Here is a 19235-nt window from a genome sequence, read left to right on the forward strand (position 1 = left end):
TCATCGAGATGCTGGACGGGGAAGTCGAGGTGCACTCAGTCCCTACGTCTCCGAACATCCAAAGTTGACAGTGGGAGGTGAAGTGATAGCCGTGCCCAGTGTGCCAATCCTACCTGTATGATGAGTGAGGCATCTCTCTTCTGCAGGAAATGCATCCTTATCAGACATGCGCGGAACCAGCGTTGCAGGACGACGATGTGACGCCTCACTTCCTTGTTCAGGGTGTCCTGCAGCAGCTGCCTCTCCTTTTCTTTAAGGAACACCTACAGTACAATAATAGTAAGGAATAGCAACTGCAAATGATCTTTTGCCCGTTAATTATATCTGAGCTTACTTTGGTTTTTCCTATTTGGTACGTGCTCCGATCCAAGTCCATGCTGATGAGGAGCTTTGTGATGTGTTCCGGGGACCCGGTGGCCTCTTTTGGAAGTAACATTCGGAATTTTTCAACAAATTCCTGCCAGCGAAATGAACAGCGAAAAGCATTAGCTCTCTAATGTACTGTAAACCAGACATAATGGCCACGAATGAGCACCTTAAAAGTGTATTTGGCATTGTAGCCAGATTTCTGGACTTGAATCATCTCCGAGAGGCCTGTGTAGCGGATTTGCTGGCGCACAAGCTCATCGTCCAAGTGAAATTCTTTCTGCAAAATCAAACAAAAACTAAATGAAAGCTGCAAGAAGCTAAAAATAGGCCCTACATTGTTCATGCCGAATCCATGAAATGTTGATGAAACTTTGACGTCCCGATGGTGATTAGATGGCAAACACACTTTGGAATGTCACCCATACGTGTAGTATACCTGCTTATAATTGAGGCTTATTTGGGGCAAATTTCCTTGCTGGAGTCTGAGCTAGGATGTGCACAAAATGGATGACTTTCCATTCAATTTCGGTCATGGGTCTTTAAAGTCAAAAATTGTCTTGGTAAAACTCAAAAGAGCTACCCGTTTTTACCCGACACAGAGGGTTGCCATTTTGCCACCTAACTGTTGACTAAAATGACATCACAGTTGCTCAGGGCTCGAGTAACAACAAATCACAACTCACCTGCTTTATGGTTTTGGTCATGTGATGTTCACCACTGAGGCGGTGTGATGTCATTTTCAGTCTAGAGTCAGTGGCAAAATGGCTGCCCCCTGAGATGGATAAAAGCGGTCGGATTTTGCTGCTTAATTCATATTCCACAAACGCAATATTGGACTAGGGGACACGCCAAGAACATATCAAGAAAGTTTTTTACTTGACTTCTCCCGTCAGACTTTTTAGTGCATCCTGATAACATCCACAAGTCCACCAGATTTTGTGTAGATCTGTGAAGCTGCCGTTTGTGCTATTTTTTCTAGGGTCTTGTTGTGGACACCTGAAATATATTTTTCCCACTAGGATACACAAGCTTGCAGAAGTTTTTGGGCATGCAGATGATTCACCGGCATTGCTTGGTACTCTGGCAACAAATACATGACATCACATAAATGACACGCAAAGGTGTACCTTTTCCGCATTGGAGCGCAAGCAGAAAATAAAGAAAGGGCTGGCTTTTCCCACTGTGTCCATCAGCTTTGTGAGTGATGCCTGTGAGGAGAGTAAGGCGTGTCAATAACTTTTTGCGTCTGGTTGAATGAATTAGCCATGAGCTAAAAAGGGTGCAGACGGACCTGAAACTGAGCGCAAACGGTCGCAGTCGCAGGCCGACGGGCGAGTTTACGATTGTGATTGTGCGCCACGAGACCCACAACTTGCTGGAGTGAGCGTAAATTCATAAGATTCTGATGGGAGGGGGAGAAAACAACAAACGTTCAAGTCCACACTAAAGCAATCGGGACAATCAGAGGATCGCTTCACCTTTGGAATAAGTTGCTTCCGTCGACCGGCTCTCGTTTTCCTGCAGAAAATAGATCATCAACACCGCATGTCTCCATGTAACGGTGCTGGTTCACTCAATGCAAGCGTTGCCATTTATGCCATTGCAGTTGCATGTCTTTTCACTCACTTCCTTTTTTCAAAGTTGGTAAAGATGTCCTCAAAGACGTCAAGGGGATGTTCGTCAGAGCGATCGAAGGAGAAGTCCAGCGTAGCGCTGTTACTACAGATATCAAACAATGCTCACACTCCTATAGTAACTTCAGGAGAGGTGCACTCATACTTGTCTAGTGTGGGGGGAAAAAGCGACCACACAAGGACCTCAAAAACGGTGAAAAAAAAATGCTAGTAGGGACGTTGAAATAGTACCTGGAAAGTCTGTCCAAGCGGCCGCTGCTGTGTTTCATGTCTTTGAGGGATTTTCGGGAGGACTGTCTGGCGGCCACTGGGGTGACAAACGCAAAGCACACGTATGACACATAGCGGCTGCACTTCCCAACAATGATTCTCTGAAGCTACCCACTTTTCTCCGCGTGCTTGCGTCTCAAGCTCTTGAATACCGCCAGGATGCGGAAGACGGCTCGGAGGATGGCCCAACGGAACACGGCCTCGGGGCTGGACGCCACCAAGTGATGTAGGAATGCCCGCTCGCTGCCACGGAGAAGAGATACGACTTCAGGCTTCGCACGATCTGTGTTTTTCTCTAAGAAGCCCTGCAAGTACACAACAAATGAGAATTACATTGTATCAGTGAGATTATGTCGCGTCTTCTTGACGCAATAGAAGCACAATGGATATCATTGTAAACACTCAAAAAAAACGAATCGGAATGGCCACAGGGTAATGGATGGATGAACAATACAAGGTGAGAGAGGGCTTATCTTCTCATCGTACCATTTTATTCTGACCACATGTATCAAGACTCATGTACTTATGGAGTATTCCTTTTACTGGAGAAATGCGCACCCCTAATAACACTTTTATACAGTCTATCGAGTGGGGTTGCCCAGAGTAGCAAAGTTAACATGTGCCTTGAACTGTTTCAACACAATAACACTCCAGTGGAACCACAAGTTAGGGAAGAAGATGAATCATTTACTTGGCCAACCGCAGATTATCCGATTATTCCGAGCCGCCTTATCTAAAAGAAAGTAAAGCTGTGACACACTGCAGTGTAGGAAAAACAGGTTCACCTTGATGCAATATGAAACACTGGCAGCATAGTGCCGAATAACAAATGACGAATGGCGATCAACGGAGGCTGCGAAGAGAGGGTTGTCCTTGAGCTGCAGCGTTAACTTGTCCAACAGCGCTTCATCTGTCGCTTGAGCCAGGCTAACAAAAAGACAAAAACAGACATTCATTCAATTGCCCTGGATTCTCTCACAGATTCACCCCCAAACACATCTGATTGCGCACGCTCTCACTTGCTCTCCTGGTCCAACACGTTGAAGAGGCCTCCACAGATAAGATGAATACACTCGCTGTTGTCACTGTACTCAAAGGCTTGCCAACTGATGCCCTCGGCCTCATAATCTTCCTGGAAAATTGTTGTCATAATCCCACACTTAAGTATCAAAAGAGACCACGCAAAGAACGATACATATGGCGCAAATATTTTCCCTACTTGCTGAATTGTGAAGATTTGCCGGTTTATGTAACATTGGAGCTTCTCGTTGCTGTAGTTGATGCACAGCTGCTCAAAACTGTTTGTGTGTAGGTTTTCCAGGCCAAACAGATCCAGCACCCCGATGGACAAGCACTGAAAAAAACAAACACGAGGCACCATTCAGAAACATCGCGTTGTAATGCGACAGAACATTCTGGAACATAACATCAGATACTCAAGCAGAAGATATGATCATGTCATTTACACGTAAACATTGCAACGTGCCATACAGTAACAAACTAAGATACCATTGCATAACAGTAGACATGTTGATTTAATAAATCAACAACTATTTTAATAATTCAAGCGTCTCAACAGTCGTTATTCTCCGATTTCTGTAGTACTGCAATTTTGTGTAAAGAAAAAAGAAAGTTGCCTTACAGAAATGGACTCCTCCATCTCCCGCTTGTTGAGCATAGCATGGTTGATGTGAAGGACGATCCAGTCAAACAGAGAGCCGTACAAATACTTTGCCATGGAGTCCCGTGTCGCCAGGGCCTTGGGAGAAAAAAAAAAATCAACTCTAGTTACAAACTAATGCACAATACCGCTGACCAACAAGTCGACGTGTACCTCCGGTAGAGTGTAGTGTGAAAACACCCTGTCATCGCCATGCAAAATTCTCCTCTCAGTTAAAGTCTTTACCAGCAGCTGCTTTTTAACCTGAAAAGAAAAAAAAATCTTTCGTCAACAGAGATTTTGTGTGCAGATTAATTCCAAACATAACACTGATCATTGCCGTGGTTTTCAACATACCTTGAGGAGGTCTGACAAGGTGGACAAAATGCCAGCCGGCCCCACCTCCAAAGCTTCGTTATACTCCGACAGAGTGAAGGTCACGTTGCCCAAAAGCAAGATGGCCGAGAGTGTGGCGAATATGCTGCACACGGACACAAACATTGTTTTGAAATGAATCTACACGTTTGTCATATTTGCAAACACCGCTGACATTGTGTAGCTGCTAATCAATTTGCGTCTTTATTCAGAGTCGAAACTGCGGCTGCACGGGACATTTTTCATTGACTCGGGGTCGGACGTGCTCGGACTTGTCACTGACGTCAGAAACAGGATGGGGGTGAAATTAGTCACTCCATACAGCTTTTTGTATGGAGCAATGGCTGTTTCAAAGTGCTATATAAATAGAGTTGAATCTCATGTTCCATGCCATTAATCCACCCCCCAGACAATGACGTCCGTGCATGGAGGTTTTCCAAAGATATCAAATATAAAATTCCAAAATCTAAAAAGAAGGGTATTTTCACTGCCGTCATCAAAAGCGTACACACTGTTTCTTAGTGGAGGGCAGGAACCCGACCATCTCCATGGCTTGATGCAGCCTCTTGTACTCCTGCGTGAGGTTCTGGCTATCATCCAAGCGGAGGTCTTCCTGAGGAACAAGTAGATCAATTTCATCAAATATGGACGCACGGATCATTGTGGAGAGAATGCACATCAGAATCTACTTGGGCGTACCTGCTTGAGGTAGAGATAATCTTGAGGAGCCAACAGACCAAACTCCTCCCGCTCATCTTGAGACGCTCCCGCCAGCAGGTAATAGAAGACGTGGAAGTTCCTTCATGGAAAGCCGACAGTCAACAACGCTTTTGTGCCGGTGCAAAGATTTTATGACGATGGCACTTGAAAGCCGTTTTCACGTTTACCTCTCCCGTTTATCTCTGTGAACCAGCCGGCACTTTTCAAGTAAGTACTTCTTGATAACTCCCCTAAAAAAAGAGACAAGAGTGTGAACACGTTGCAAGGAGATCACCGCCGGGTCGGAACCTCTTACCCTCGGATGACGCCACTCTCCAGGTAGTTGAGCTGGACGAACTTCCCGAAGCGACTGGAGTTGTTGTTTGCGACAGTCTTTGCATTGCCAAAAGCCTGTTGGAGACACGGGGAAACTGACTTTTGGGTACAAAGCGGAAAGTGTAGATTCATTCTGGTGAAAATGTACATTTCAAAAAAGTCCCGAAAGCCACTTTTACTGGTGCACATGAAATTTGGTTAGTCGATTCTGAGTAGACCTAGACCAGAGTCTTAACAGCACTAACATGAATCTGCTCTGCAGTCTGAAAAAATATCATCATCACCAGGGTCCCTTCAAAAACAAATTTCTCCTGCATATTTGGTCAGAGTTCTAGCTACTGTATGTATATCACACAGATGAATGACACTAAATTACACCTTTTTTTTTTAATCATCGTGTGTCGGCAGATACTTGTAGTAAAGATTAATGATTCACTGTAAAATACAAGACTCGAGTAAGCCAACTCCACATGGTCAGATTTTATTTTGACCTGTACAGTAAAGTCAGGTTTGATGATACAGTCGCAACACTGGATTATTTCACACGGGGCGAAAAATGGTTTTGGGGGGAAAAAAAGAACAATTTGGAAATCACCCCGCATCATGGAAGCGATTGTGTTCCACGTTAGGCGTTTCACGGTTTTACTTTGTTGACAAGCCTTGCGTAAGTTTCCCCTCCCACCCCACACATTGGCCATTTCCTCACAGGGAAGTCAAACTGAATCAGAGACCCGAGTGGGCGAAGGAAGACATGGGTTGTTCCTCATTCCCGTGGCAGTGCAGCCGAGGGTCGTGTCTTAACAGGCCAACGCATATGGCGCTCTGTTACACCTGAACGGCGTGCTCCCGATACACACTGGCAGTTACTGTACACGGAATCTCTGGAATGTTCCACTTTGACACTTTCATCATGCAGGAATAAAGATGGAGCAAGATGAATAGTGTGCCTCTGTGCAGGTGTGCGCGCGCAAATCTGGCCGGGCCTGTTCCGACACGTTTCACCACCTTCCCTCTCCGGTGTTACCTTAAGACAACGCCCTGCACATTCCCACCGTGGAGCTGCGCACTCCCGACACAGAACATGCACAGCTCATGTGAGTCATCCGGACAAAGGGGAATCCTCGCAGTGCGAGTGTGTGTGCGTGCGGGTGTGGAGGGGTGCACCAAAACAATTCCATGAGATCGTAAACAACCTCCCTTCTCACACACAAAGCTTGAATTCCAGTGATAGCGTTCCATTACACTTGCGTTTGGTTCCCAATTGTGACCTAATTCTGAATGGTTTGGCTGAAGGCCACGCCATTACAATCTCCGTCTTTCAAAGCACGTTAAAACAGGAATCCAAAGCAGAATCCTCATAACGGGACATCAGATTGCAGCATTTGGCCGACCTCCTGTTCAATTTCAGGTACGAGTCCTTGAAACTTTTGAATGCGTCCCACCAAGTAGGACGTTCACGTGATCTCCTGCCCACAATGAAAAGTCGGCCAAGTGTTACCATTCAGCCTAGTTTCATATCCGCAAGCACTCAAAACAATGTTCCACTGGTGTGACAACTGAAACTGAAAGCTGATATCATTTCTGACTTGTACTCCAAATCAAAAGGTTTGCACGCAAAGACACACCACTTAGTACTTCAATTGACCTGAGAGAGGCAGCAATGTGACATAGCCTGACTGGATATCAAAGGAAGCAGGAGCTAGGCTACATGTTTAAAAGGTGACATGAGATTTGCTCTCACACCAGTTTCACCAAATGACAATTTGTTGGAACGTCTGTCATAACAGGCCTAAAGAAATGGTTCTTTAGTTCTACGTTACATTCCCAGGCAATAAAAACATGTTTAAAATCCCCTTCAAATTTCTACAATTTAAAGAATAGGAAGGGAGATTCTCTTATGTCTAAACACCACTTTGGAGTTTCTGAGCTTTGGGACCCACTCAGCACCTTTTCTGACAGTCATATGCAGGAAATACAAACATACAGTGTTTCCTGTACGTGTTGTCTCTGCTAGCTTTCTGTTTTGGAACAGAAGTGATTATGAACGTGTCCTAAAAATAATTTTTAAAAAGAGGATGTGAAAAAGAGGGTCTTTACAAATGTGTAAAAATCAGTACTTGCGACTGGTTGCTGGGAAACAAAACAAAGGAATTTCAAATATTGCTGCATCATTTGTCTTGTTCCTATGTTAATACAGAGTAGCGGAATCCTCAAATAGCTGACATATACACATTGTTGTATCAGTATTACTGCACACTGGCTCACTTTACAATTTTGGACATTTTTTTTTTAATTCCCAAAAGTTCATGTAGGATTTGCTTTTTTTTCCAATATGTTGTACTTTCCAGTATTTTGCTGTTACATTTTTCCATGTTCTAAAATGTCTTAATTCTTATCAAACAGTTTGCTTAACATTACATTGTAGTTTGGGGTATTCTTTTTTTTTTTTTCTAAAAATGTGTCCAACAGTATTTTTCATCTATTTTTGTCAAATTAGGCATTCTACCTTCTCAAATGTTTCTTTTTTTTACTTGTGCATCTAACATCTACTGTCATTTTTTTCCCCCATGTCTAATGTCATCTAATAATTTTGTATCATTGTGTAATTTCAGCATTATTATACTGGCACTTGTTTGATTGTGCATGTCCACCTAATGTTGTATTTCGCAATATCGTAGTAATAATAAACACTATCATCATTTTGCTCATTATGATCAGGACTTGAACTTTCCGTAGCATGATATCTCCACCCATGGACTGCAGGTTTCCTATTCGTAGTTTCAACAAAACTGTAACAATGAAAAAACTTTTTTTTTTAATTTAAAGAACATCACGTGCCCTACCTGCAGCACAGGGCTGGCCCCAAGGATGGCACGCTCCATGCCACTGCAATACGTCTGCTGGCTGAGTGCCGTCAGGCAGTGGACCAGATAGCTGCTACTCTCGGTCTTGCCCGAGCCACTCTCACCGGACATCACCAAGCACTGGTCCACCTTGCAGTTTAGCATGGCCCGGTAAGCCAGGTCGGCCATGGCAAATATGTGCGGGCTGAGCTTGCCGAGCGGCTGGTTCTCATACAACTTGACATACTTTGGGTTGTAATACGCTGGCAGGAACTTGTTGGGGTTAAGTGCGACCAAGATGTTGCTAGCATAGGTGTAAATTTTGTGCTTGAAGAAACGCCGGCGTAAAGCCTCCACGATGGCATCCTCAGTCACTGTGGGGAGGCTGCAAAGGTCGTCGTACTCCTCTGCGGGCATCTTAGAGGCCTCCTCCAGAGTGAAATAGTACCCAAAGCTCTGCGGGTGCCACTTTTGGGCCTCTGGGGGCCACAACAGGACCCTCTCCAGGGGGAACTCATCGAAATGCAGCCGGCGTTCCTCATCATTCCGGGCCCTCACCTCCAGCAGGCTATACCGCCGGCCGGCATCTAGTCCCAGAGTGACCACGGCGTTGGAGACCACCGCTGCGGCCGTGTCTCCAGCGCCCACCCGCAGTGTGCAGTGAGTGGCCCCATCCTGGGACAGTCTCTGGTAGATCTGCACAACACGAGCCTCTCCATCGGAAGTACTCATACTGACACAAGGAAGAAGCCAGGTGGAATACAATAAGATAATATTTGGAAGCAGCAACACAACCACTCACAATTTATGATCAAAATGATTTAGCGAAACCTCCTGTGACAAGAGCAAATTAATTAATGCGTTTCTTTGTTACCGTTGCACCAGTGAGAAAAACTGAAAACAACTACTTCCCTCAAAGATGCAAAGTAGGGTAGCAACAATCAATACAAATTTTAAACCGTAATAGTGACACGTCAACAGGGTTTCTGGTAAATCACTTCACACGACTGAGGTTTTACCTGGACTACTTATTTTGTGACCTTGAACAAGGAGGAATGAGAAAACGTAAAAATGTCTATTTTAAATTTATGTTTAAATGGTCAAAATCAGTGAAACACATACAAAAAGAAGGGATTTTAAAAATAAATCTATTTTTCTCAATTGTCTGAAATCTAAATCTCAACATATTTACACAGGCTGTTAATGCTTTCAATATTAAGAGAAGCTGTTATGTTGTATTTATCGTGACTTGAAGTACTTTGTGACTCGAATTGTGTTAAATGTTTCGTATAAAAACCTAAAATGGCTTTCTGGTGCCAAACGCTACTTTTCGAAATGAATCTTTGCCAACTTCAACAATTCCCTTCCACCGAACACACCGACACCAGCTCAGGTAACATTTTCCAATGATAAAATTGAGCTTACCTTTAAGAGAAAACACTAATCTCATCTTGAGAAAGCACTTCTTCTGTTGAGGAGTCGTTTGTTAAACTGCTTGTAAAAAAAATAAATAAAGCCCAATGACACGACGTCAGGTGGGGAAAAATGCAACGATCTTCACCTGCGTTTACCAGTGGAGGAAGGCGGAAAAAAACATTCAAATCCACTTTTAAATGACGAAGACCCAACTTGGGAGCAGTTCGATGGCGCCAACGTTCCCTTTTTAAAAGAAATGGGAAGTAAATCGAAGAAGTTTGAAGGATTCGTGTGACGTCCTCCTCTGGTGCTTGTCGTCAGGGGAGCGCTGAAAAGTTACTTCCTTGCAATTTAGTTTCAGCCCCACACCCGGCGGCTCTTCGAGCTTACAGCTCACAGTTTTGCCTCAGTACAATTTAAATACCGTATGTAACATTTTCGTAAGAAAACAAAACCAAAAAAAAACGTCAGAGCAAGAGGTTTAATCGTTTAAGCTTTAAGCTTGAGCGAGTTTAATACAAACTGGACTGAATGTGCCCGCTAATGTAACTTGTCATTACAGGTGTTTGCGGGCTCGAGCGCCCTCCAACGGCGGGTAAATGTTAATACAGGCTTGTTTTTCCCCCCACACAAAATGAAGGATGCTCTCTCGCTCTCTCTCTCTCTCTCTTTCCTGTATATCTATATAGGTATATAGATATATAAAACACAGACGTATATGAATCGTTGCTACTTGTTTGTTGTTGTGCTACAAACCTGGATGACTTTTGAATGTTGTCACAAAAGTTGTCACTCTTGTTCCTGCTGGACTGAGCCAGTCTTCCAAAAAAGACACACTGGATCCAGTTCAGTAGGCACACGAGTACACAACCCGAAGTAGGAAAAACTTAAACTGTAACACATCCCTGGACAAGCGAAGACACTGACAGCATTTTAGGAAATACGCAGTTCAAAAAAGAGAATTGAAGCACACAGTACTGTAGTAATATTTGCTCAAAACAAAACATGTGCAAACACAGAAAAAAGGAGATGAAAAGACAACGGTACCAAATCTATTGTATTTCCTTTGTCTTTTTCTCGAGACACAAGGCACAATTAAAATAATGACGATCTTGTCGCAATTAACTCATCAATCTGAGCCTGTATAATTTAACATGCAGCTCTAATTTTACTGTATGAATGGAAATAGGTGGGTGGGTACACAGATGAATTGGGACTTCTGCCGTCCAGTGAAAAGGCATTTAATTATGTTTAAATATCTTTTTTTTTTAAACAGTTTGTTTTCAAATTCAAAGAATCATATTTGGCGCACTGGCGGCCTTCCTGTGTGGAGTTTGCATGTTCCCCACGCGGCTGCGTGGCTTTTCTCCGGGTACTCGGCTTTCCTCCCACATTCCACAAACCACAAACATGCCCAAATTGTCCGTCCGCGTGAGCGCGGCTGCGGACGCTTGGAAAAAGTGCCAACGTCGACATGCGCTGTAATAGGGACTGAAGGCTTGAGCGCTGGCTACTTCTTATTGCAATCATCAAAGGCTTCTTTTGCACGCTACCGTCTCATTAACAATAGACGCTTCTGTGTCTTATCTGGGCCAGCACGCATAAAAGAAGTTTCTGGAAGTGGCGTCAGGCTCAGGCCGACCTTCAAGTGTCCAGTGTGGCATCCGGCCGTTCACATGGAATTACCAGATCCCTTTCTTGGAGTCTTGCACGGAGGTTATGCAACAATGAGCAACGGCATTTTGGGGATTGGATATATATTCCAAAGAATGTGCTTCTTTTATTTGCCGTCGGATGACAATTGGCAGAAAATGGTGGCAGATTAGAATTCCATGAAGATGCATGATGAGGATTGGCGCTGGCATGACCTCTTCAACTGCACTGGTGAGTTTGGGAGCATCTGGAGGCAGAGAAAGAGAGAGCGCTCCGTGGCGCCGGCCCAATGCGACATCTCGTCATCACACGTTTTACAAATTGCACCCCGTGTTCAAATCGCCTTATTGGAGAGATGCGCTTCCCCGGTCGTCACCAGTCGGATGTCAAACTAGGTTAACCCCCCCCCCCCCCATACTTTCTTCTCGTGCCGACGGGACCGAGCAAGTCATTTTGGCTCTGGCTTTTGTTCACCTTTGCCATAACAACTGTCGCACCGCCGCTTCTTAAAGGCAATGGCGCCGCACCCCCACCCCTTCCACCGTAATCACCCCCCCACCCCCATCCATTAGTGCTTTCTGCTATTGTTGTGTGGATTTCAGGATGTTTTTAAGTGGCCTGACCATTGCCCCCCCCCCCCCCCCCCGTGGCTTAGTGCATTAAGACACAAATTGGCTGCAGCACCCCAAGGTCTATTTTTTTTCACATACTTTCTCTCATGTGGTCCTTTGTCGTCATACTCACTGGAAGCTGACTGGAAAGGATTGCAGCGGTACTTTCAGGTCTGAACACTGCCAAACTGTCACCGTGTTGATCGGCTTTGTTTCTTATAAAAGAATAAAACCTCTCACCGATCTGCCAGTTCCCTCGCAATCAAAGATGCGGCAACATCTTTGATTGTGACTGAAACGCGGCCAGCCTCATCCGGACATGTGCAAAACAACGCCGTGACTTTATGCCCGTGTTGTTTACCGGGCAACATTTTGTTCCAAAGACGCAAAGTGAACATTTGGAGTTCGGCAGCGGAGTCCGGTTTCACGTAAAGAAGAGTATGACACCGACGTAGTGGGATGCTGAGAGAAATGGAAACGTTTGACAAACAATCCAGCTCACTACGCCGATGGCGGTTGTTGTAATTAGCGGCTAACCTTCACTCTCGCTTCTCTTCGACGGGCCGCTTCCATTTTGGCGTCATAGCGATGGCCAAAGTCTTTTCACTTTGGCTCGTCTGCTATGTCATTAGAGGAAATCTCATTTCACAAAAGGCATGATGGTGGAAAGCTTCATTACCTTCCGCGAGCACGTATTACGGTGAGTGCGATACGCAGGTCGCCGAGTCGTAGCGCTTTTTCTCGGAAGCGAGGTTTCAAAAAGCCGCACGGCCGTCTTTCGCCACACGACCAGTGATTGCAGCCCAAACGCATTGTTGAGCGTTACTCGAGATAAACATTGAAAACGGCCATTTGCGTCCCAAGTAGCGGTAAAAAAAAAAAAAGTCCCACCGGCCGCGCTTCCGTCCCAAAAACAATGGGCAGATGGGAGCAGGCCGCTCATCCTGCTGCTGTGAAAAATCAAGGCCCTTCATCCTCCTCGGCGCTTACTCTCTGTACAGCTCTCGTCTGCTCAAGCTCTTCTTTCCAGAGCTCCTGTTATTTTCTTTGAAAATAGACACTCGGCAAGGACATGGTGGGGTGGGGGGGCTCCACCAAGGCGCATTCCACGTTGTTAGTCCTCCTGTGCTTTTTGTTCATTCAAAAGGTTGATTTAGTGGCAGTGGAATCTTGTCCTAACTGCTCTTTTAAAACTAGTGTCTGCTTCAATTTCCCGAAAGTACTTGAATTTTAATATTGTTGTGTTTTTTTTTGTCAAGAAATGGCAATCTACCATGAGCAGGGTCCTTACTTGATATCTGGGTTTTAAAGCTTAAATTTTGTCTCACGATTCCTAAACGTGAAGTCAAGTCCAACAATGTTTCACGGATCCGAACTTGTACTCAAGTCGAGGACGCCAGGACTTTTCTCACCTGGGTTGAAAAGTCCATTTTGCGGGCTGTAAGTGGAGCACCTTAGCTGGCGGACAAGCACGCGGACGACGACGGCGGGTGACTTTGGCGTGGATGGCAAATGTGACGCGGGTAGCGCGCGAGGTGCGAAAGGGTCCCGAGAGGGTGTCAATCTCCTCCAGTCAGAGCGCCGCCTAATTCCACGCCGCCGTCGGCGGAAACCCCACCTACCTCCCCTCCCACAATCCCCTCCTCTCTTGCTCCGTCTCCGGCAGAGGAATCTCGGTCGGCTTCATGAGCCAGGCTCCGGACCCGGCTCATGAATTTTTCTCCGCGGGGCCCCAGGCCGTACGGAGTCCGTCTTCGCGGAACTTGTGGATTTCGCGCGGAGGCGAAAGAGGGGCTTCAAAAATCCCGGTACGGCCGACTATGTGAGCCAATGAAGACGGAGGAGGAGAAAGGAAGGAGGAGGACGGAGGAGGAGGAGAGCGCAGGGGAGGGGAGGGAAAGAAGCCGGAATACGCAGACGCACAGAAAGACAATCAGACTTCTGAGGCGGCAAATGAGACGGCGTGAGAGGTAAAAAGAAAGACAAGGAGGGGGGAGGAGGAGAGGGGCCCCGCCGAGGAGAAAGGAGGAAGGAAAAAGTTGGGAGAAAGAAAAGAAAAGTGGGGGGAAACAACAGACAGGAAGGAAAGGGGGGTGGGGTGGGGGGCAGCGGGGGGACGTCTCGGGCGGAGGGAGGGAAAGAGCTGAGGAGAAGTTTTAGATGAGGAAAACAGAGGAAGGGCATGACGGAGCTTTTTTGAAGGCCTTTTCCAGGCCAGCCTCTTTGGACATGTACGCGGAAGGCGGGCCGGCATGGAGCCCCCCAGGCTTTTTCCAGCCCCACGGCGTCGCCGGCCCCTGCCCCTGCCGCGGCCGCTACGGTGCACCAGGATACCGCTCGCATCCGGACGGCCACGGGGACGCCCGGCCTCCTCGGGGTCGGGACGTAGGCGGGGGGGCGTCCGGAGGCGCTCGGCGGAGCCCCCAGAGACGGCCCGCGTTCCCGGCCCCCGGCCCTTGCGGCCGCTCGGACGACTTGGCCCGACTCGGCCCCCCCCGGGAGCGGAACCGCTCGTCCCAGTTGGCCGCGAGACGCCGGCCGTCTTTCGGGGGGCAGTGCCGCTGCGCGCACCCCTTTCACCTGCGGATAGCGCACCCGCTCCCTCATCTGCGGGTGGACGGTCAAGTGCACGCGGATGGCGGGACGGCGCACCGTGACGCGTTTGCGGACGGAGGAGAGGACGCTTTGACGTGCGGCTCGGGTCACTGCGTGGCCAAGAGACAATACGGCCGCCAGGAAAACGGCGGATCGGCGGAGAACTGCAACGCTTTCTTCCCAACTCAAGTCCCACAAAAGAACCTGGCCCGGGACGAGGCGAAGGAAACGCAAGTCGCTGAGCGGCACCGCGGCCACGCTTGGTTTTTGCCAAAGCAAGCGAGGCGGCGGCAGTCGGTGACGGATCAGATCCGACAAGTGGTGACGGATCTGGAGGACGTCTTGGGAGGTTTGAAGCGGATTCACGCCGAGATGAAAGAGGTAGGAGAGCGCCAGATAGCCCGCCAGATAGCCCGCCTCGATGTCCTTACACAAATCGCCGTCCTCACACTACCAGGCTGCTATGAGAAGATCCATTTGTTTCCATCAGGTCGTCGATCAGATCGATCGGCTCACGGCCAAGATGGACCTCGGCGAGGATCCGCGCGACGCGGCCGGTGGATGGACGGGCGACACCGGCACCTCAGCTCGCCAAGGAGAAGCGACGCTTTGGCCGAGGGCTTGCGACGAGGGGCGCCTCATCCTGAGAACAAATTCACCATCCGCCGTTCACGTGGCATCCGTGGTCAAAACCCGCCGCTTGGCCTCGCCGGGTCACGCCGAGGACCGTCGACACGCAAACGGGCCTCCGCCTCCGCCGTCCGACCCGGAGTCCCGTTGGCAAGACCTCAATCCTCGAGTCGTCATTGGCAACGGCGCGACCCGGAGGACTCAAAAGCCTCCGCCGTACCCGCACGACGCATTTTGCGGCAAAGGCTCGCAGCCGTCCAGCAAAGCGGCGAGGAGCCCCGCGTACGTCCCCAGAGGCCGCCGGAACGACGGCGCGGCGTGAAGAAGGGGGAGAGACCGTGGCGGCGGCGGCGGCGCTCTGCCCCGGGGGCTTGAAACACGACACCCTGCGGCAGCCGGCGCAATTCCGAGCGGGGGGAAACAACTGGTGGTAAGGCTCGGGGCCTCTTTCTTCCTCCTCATTTACACAAATAAGAGCCACAAAGTGTAAATGCAGCGGCGCAGCCGAGAGAGACGCTGCGGAAATGAAGAGAATAGACGCTCGACATTGCATGAATCCAATTTCAGGGAGCAATGCGTTTCATTTGAGGTCGTCATTGGCAGATCGCCGCTTTACGGTGTCGACGTGGTCCGCGTTTACAGGAAGCTCAGTCGTAGTCGGGAACTCAATTGCGGCTCTCGTGACTCCCGTGACTAAAAAGGCCTTTTGATCTGCGTGTGTGTGTGGTTTGTGTCCGAGTGTGGGCACTCGGGAGGGCAGCGTGTCTGCATTTGTTGACGTCACATGACTTTCCAGTCCCCATTGAAAAAGCCGCCTCGTTGAGAAAAAAAAATAATACAGTAAAGTATAGTAATCCAAAAGCGGCGGGAGGAAAAGGAGCAAGATAAAAATAGTTCACGACTGTCCTGAAGTGGATTCTTACGGTAGCTTCGCCCAACGTTCCCTAAACATGCAACACTGCAAATTGTCCCTCGGTAGTGTGAAACATGGACTTTCTTCTTCTTCTCTTTTTTTTGCGGTGTGCATTAGTCATGCCTGAACGGGTAGCTGGCGGCAGCTCAGATGGACTTTTTGGCACGGTAAGACCCCCACGGCCTATCGCCTGCAGTCACGCGCACAATGGAGGCAGTGTCATCTTTACAGCTCTGACTCAAGATTGCCGTCATTAACGCCTCTTTGGCTTTTCTTCTTCACGGTGATTACTCTTTATATCATCGAGGAAGCTCACTCAGACGCTTAAATGTCACCCCCCCCCCCCCCCCAACACTTTTGCAGATGTTGCGGCTGACTCCCTGTACTTCCCTCTTGTGGCGACTATGTGCAAGTGCAGCGTATTTTTTCATTTTGGGCAAGCGCAGTCTGGTTTTAATCATAAAAGCCCTTGGCCACCTGCCATACGGAGTGAGTGAGGCGAGCCCTCGCTATATTTGCGGCGTCCATGCAAACCCCACCGGGCCTCCTCCACCGCAACGAGGGGACGTGAGCATTTAGCTCCGACGGGTTGATTCGCTTTGATGAGAGTTGCATTTGTTTTTCAAGGGGGCAGATGAAGACGGCGTTATGTCATTGTTTTGAATGGGTGCTCTGGTTTCATTTTCAATCAACTGGAATGCAACCCAGTACCTAGTCACAAATCGAGCGGGGGATTGATGCCCAAGACTGCCACAAGATGGTGCCAAAGCACAACATTAAAATTAGACGGCGATTCGGCACCCTCTTCCGACACATGAGGGTGTTCAGAAAGAGCGCAAAGACAGCAACTAGATGAGTTTTTCAGTGAATGATGGGGGATATTACAGCGATGTTTTGAATTCACAAGTAGCTACCTTCACATTGGGTCAATTAATCCCTCCTTGAATCAAGCCAAAAAATAAGTAAGAAAGGTATTGTTTGAGTTATAAAATCCAATTTTTGTCTACCGGTGGAGAAATTTGGTGTGGGAGGTGGACAGATGCAACGCGTCATTTCACACTTGCCGGTTGGCCAGGGACTCCAGACACCCAACGACTTAAATAGAAGCAATATATAAAGTCACATTTTTGCAACGTCTCCCCCTTTGGAGTCCTTCGGCATCTTCCAGACTCGAGTGATGCCGTTGACATTTCGAAGCTCCGAATCGCAAGGATTTAGTCACCCTGAGTGGGTTCGGTGCCATTTCGGCTCGCACGACAGATTGGGTGACGTGTTGCTCATACGTCGCGCACGCCGTACGTTATTATTCACAAAGGAATCCACTCACGGTGAAAGCGCCAAAGTTCAATAACGGACAACGACTTGCAAAGTAGATTTTTGACAAATAAATAAATCGATAAATCACAGCATGTGAAAGCACCGTGATGCACAAGGACACACACACACACACACACAAAGGCCTTCTTTTCAGCACGGGAAGGCTTTTTGGGACTCTGCCAATATTAATCCTTTCCGTTTCTCTTGTGTGGATGTCCTTCCAGCAGGAGAAGCTGTGGAGCGGGATATTTCTGAGCAGAAAACCGTTTAAGCTCGACGATTTCCGTTGCCGGAGCTGCCCAATGAGTTGACGGATAAACTGCAACCAAACAAGTGGAGATGAGCCGCTTCCTGAGAGGAGACGCGCCCACGAGCGGAGACGGTGACAAAAGCGCGTCATGGCACGTCTGTCTTTTGTCATTGAAGAAATGAAAGCATCCATTTCCATACAAAGTGGGAAGCAGACCACGGGCTCGGCGACTTCAACCGGAAAACTGAAAAATGACTTGCACGGGGACGACTGCGGGAAAATATAGGCGGATCGACACCTCATTGGTAACGCTGTCTCTGATACATTATGTAATCTTCCTTGGGCGCTGTGGGCTCGGTTATTTATTTTTATTTTTTTTAAGCTCACTCCCCTCCAAATTCCTTTCCGTGATTATTCAGGTTGAAATGGGTACACACGGTACTAATGTCAGATTGTGGTTATGGAAAATGGTCTCCCTTCAAATGGCTCCATTAAACCCAAAATGTTGGAGAACTCTTTTAGCATAAACGGGAAAATGACTTGGATGAATGACAGTCATTCGTTGGCGATTGACAATCAGAATCCATTTTCTGTGCGCAACCGTCAAAGGGCATGCAAGCGCTTACCTTGAAATCAGCCCTTCTCAAACATTTTACACCAAGTTCCACCTTAAAAAAAAGAAAAGGAAAAACACTGATCTCCACCTATCAACATTAAAGTGCACGTGCAGCTAAAGTACCCTTTAAAACTGTCCTTAAATAATGATACAATTCAAATATATTGCACACAAAATATATTTTCAAAAGTATCCATGTTAAAATATATACATGGTAAAAATGACAACCAAATGTATTGAACTTAAAAGTGAAATACGGCTGGCAGCGCTTTGTTGACGTCTCACTAGAGGGAGCCCGCGTCCCACACTTTGATAATCTTGCTTGAAAATGATGACGTTATAGGGGAAGAACAAGGGGGGGTTAATGACACGATTAATTGATTGCACTTAACAGCAAACAGTCGGTGGCAGCTCATGTGAATGTATATGCGTCGAGTTAAAGCTACTTTTAAAAACAATTAAGCGCTTCATATCATGGAGGATTGGACGGATCGTTTTTTTTTTTTTTTTACTGTGTGCCAGATGAGATACAAGTGCAGTTAGCGTGAATTCGTGTGTGTGTGTGTGTTTCTCAACTAAATCATTCCGACACCTCAATTATCCGGCGGACGAGATAATGCAGCTCCGAATGTCCTACATTTGAACTTTGAAATAAAAAGAAGTGACTGTACCATTTCAGCGTCCTTCTTGAGATTGATGGGAGATGAATTCCCCTCCCGAAAAGACAAGTGGGAATAGGGAACACTGTCGATCGGGAGGTGGCCGGCACTTTTTCCCGGACTATTTCATTTCCGTTTGGTCCAGGCTAGCTCGGCCGGGATCCGCGTGTGTGTTTGTTTAAATCTTGTGTGAGAATTTGACCCGGTTGTTCTCGCGAGCCTGCTGCTGCTCTCAGAGCTCGCCGCCGCCTTGGCCGGACGACAAGCACAAGCACCTTTGAGCCAACTGCTCGATTCACCGCTAGCAAGTGTGTCGGGCTAAAATGGCAATCAAGACGTCTCCTCCCGGGTTGGGGGCGTTACCACTTGTGCCGAACTTCGTCACCCAA

General features: G+C 47.5%; 2 protein-coding genes across 5 annotated transcripts in view; one reads left to right on the forward strand and one right to left on the reverse strand.

Moving 5' to 3' along the window:
* The window catches only part of myo9b (myosin IXb), an 18096-nt gene extending 7853 nt beyond the window's left edge, over window positions 1-10243 (reverse strand). For 2 of the 4 annotated variants that reach the window (XM_052088859.1, XM_052088858.1), the window contains exons 1-21: window positions 9612-10237; window positions 8187-8919; window positions 5324-5418; window positions 5196-5258; window positions 5008-5107; window positions 4821-4921; window positions 4291-4414; window positions 4108-4197; window positions 3916-4032; window positions 3493-3627; window positions 3293-3405; window positions 3059-3200; window positions 2389-2578; window positions 2235-2310; window positions 1996-2088; window positions 1848-1887; window positions 1661-1771; window positions 1497-1577; window positions 536-646; window positions 335-457; window positions 114-263 (exon numbers count right to left, since the gene is read on the reverse strand). In XM_052088859.1, coding sequence (XP_051944819.1) covers window positions 114-263; window positions 335-457; window positions 536-646; window positions 1497-1577; window positions 1661-1771; window positions 1848-1887; window positions 1996-2088; window positions 2235-2310; window positions 2389-2578; window positions 3059-3200; window positions 3293-3405; window positions 3493-3627; window positions 3916-4032; window positions 4108-4197; window positions 4291-4414; window positions 4821-4921; window positions 5008-5107; window positions 5196-5258; window positions 5324-5418; window positions 8187-8918 — 2787 coding nt within the window. In that variant the 5' untranslated portion in view covers window position 8919; window positions 9612-10237. Of the gene's footprint in view, window positions 1-113; window positions 264-334; window positions 458-535; window positions 647-1496; window positions 1578-1660; window positions 1772-1847; window positions 1888-1995; window positions 2089-2234; window positions 2311-2388; window positions 2579-3058; window positions 3201-3292; window positions 3406-3492; window positions 3628-3915; window positions 4033-4107; window positions 4198-4290; window positions 4415-4820; window positions 4922-5007; window positions 5108-5195; window positions 5259-5323; window positions 5419-8186; window positions 8920-9611 lie in introns of all 4 variants that reach the window. The other 2 variants (XM_052088861.1, XM_052088860.1) reach the window with 2 other exon arrangements.
* Window positions 10244-13924: 3681 nt separating this feature from the next.
* On the forward strand, window positions 13925-18860 carry LOC127616089 (uncharacterized). Its single transcript, XM_052087503.1, has 3 exons — window positions 13925-14842; window positions 14952-15521; window positions 17546-18860. Exons 1-2 carry the CDS (start codon window positions 14027-14029, stop codon window positions 15411-15413), a joined length of 1278 nt encoding a protein of 425 aa, XP_051943463.1. The 5' UTR covers window positions 13925-14026; the 3' UTR covers window positions 15414-15521; window positions 17546-18860.
* The last annotated feature ends 375 nt before the right edge of the window (window positions 18861-19235 follow it).

Source organism: Hippocampus zosterae, chromosome 15, assembly GCF_025434085.1.
Source record: "Hippocampus zosterae strain Florida chromosome 15, ASM2543408v3, whole genome shotgun sequence".
In the NCBI taxonomy this organism is placed as follows: domain Eukaryota; kingdom Metazoa; phylum Chordata; class Actinopteri; order Syngnathiformes; family Syngnathidae; genus Hippocampus; species Hippocampus zosterae.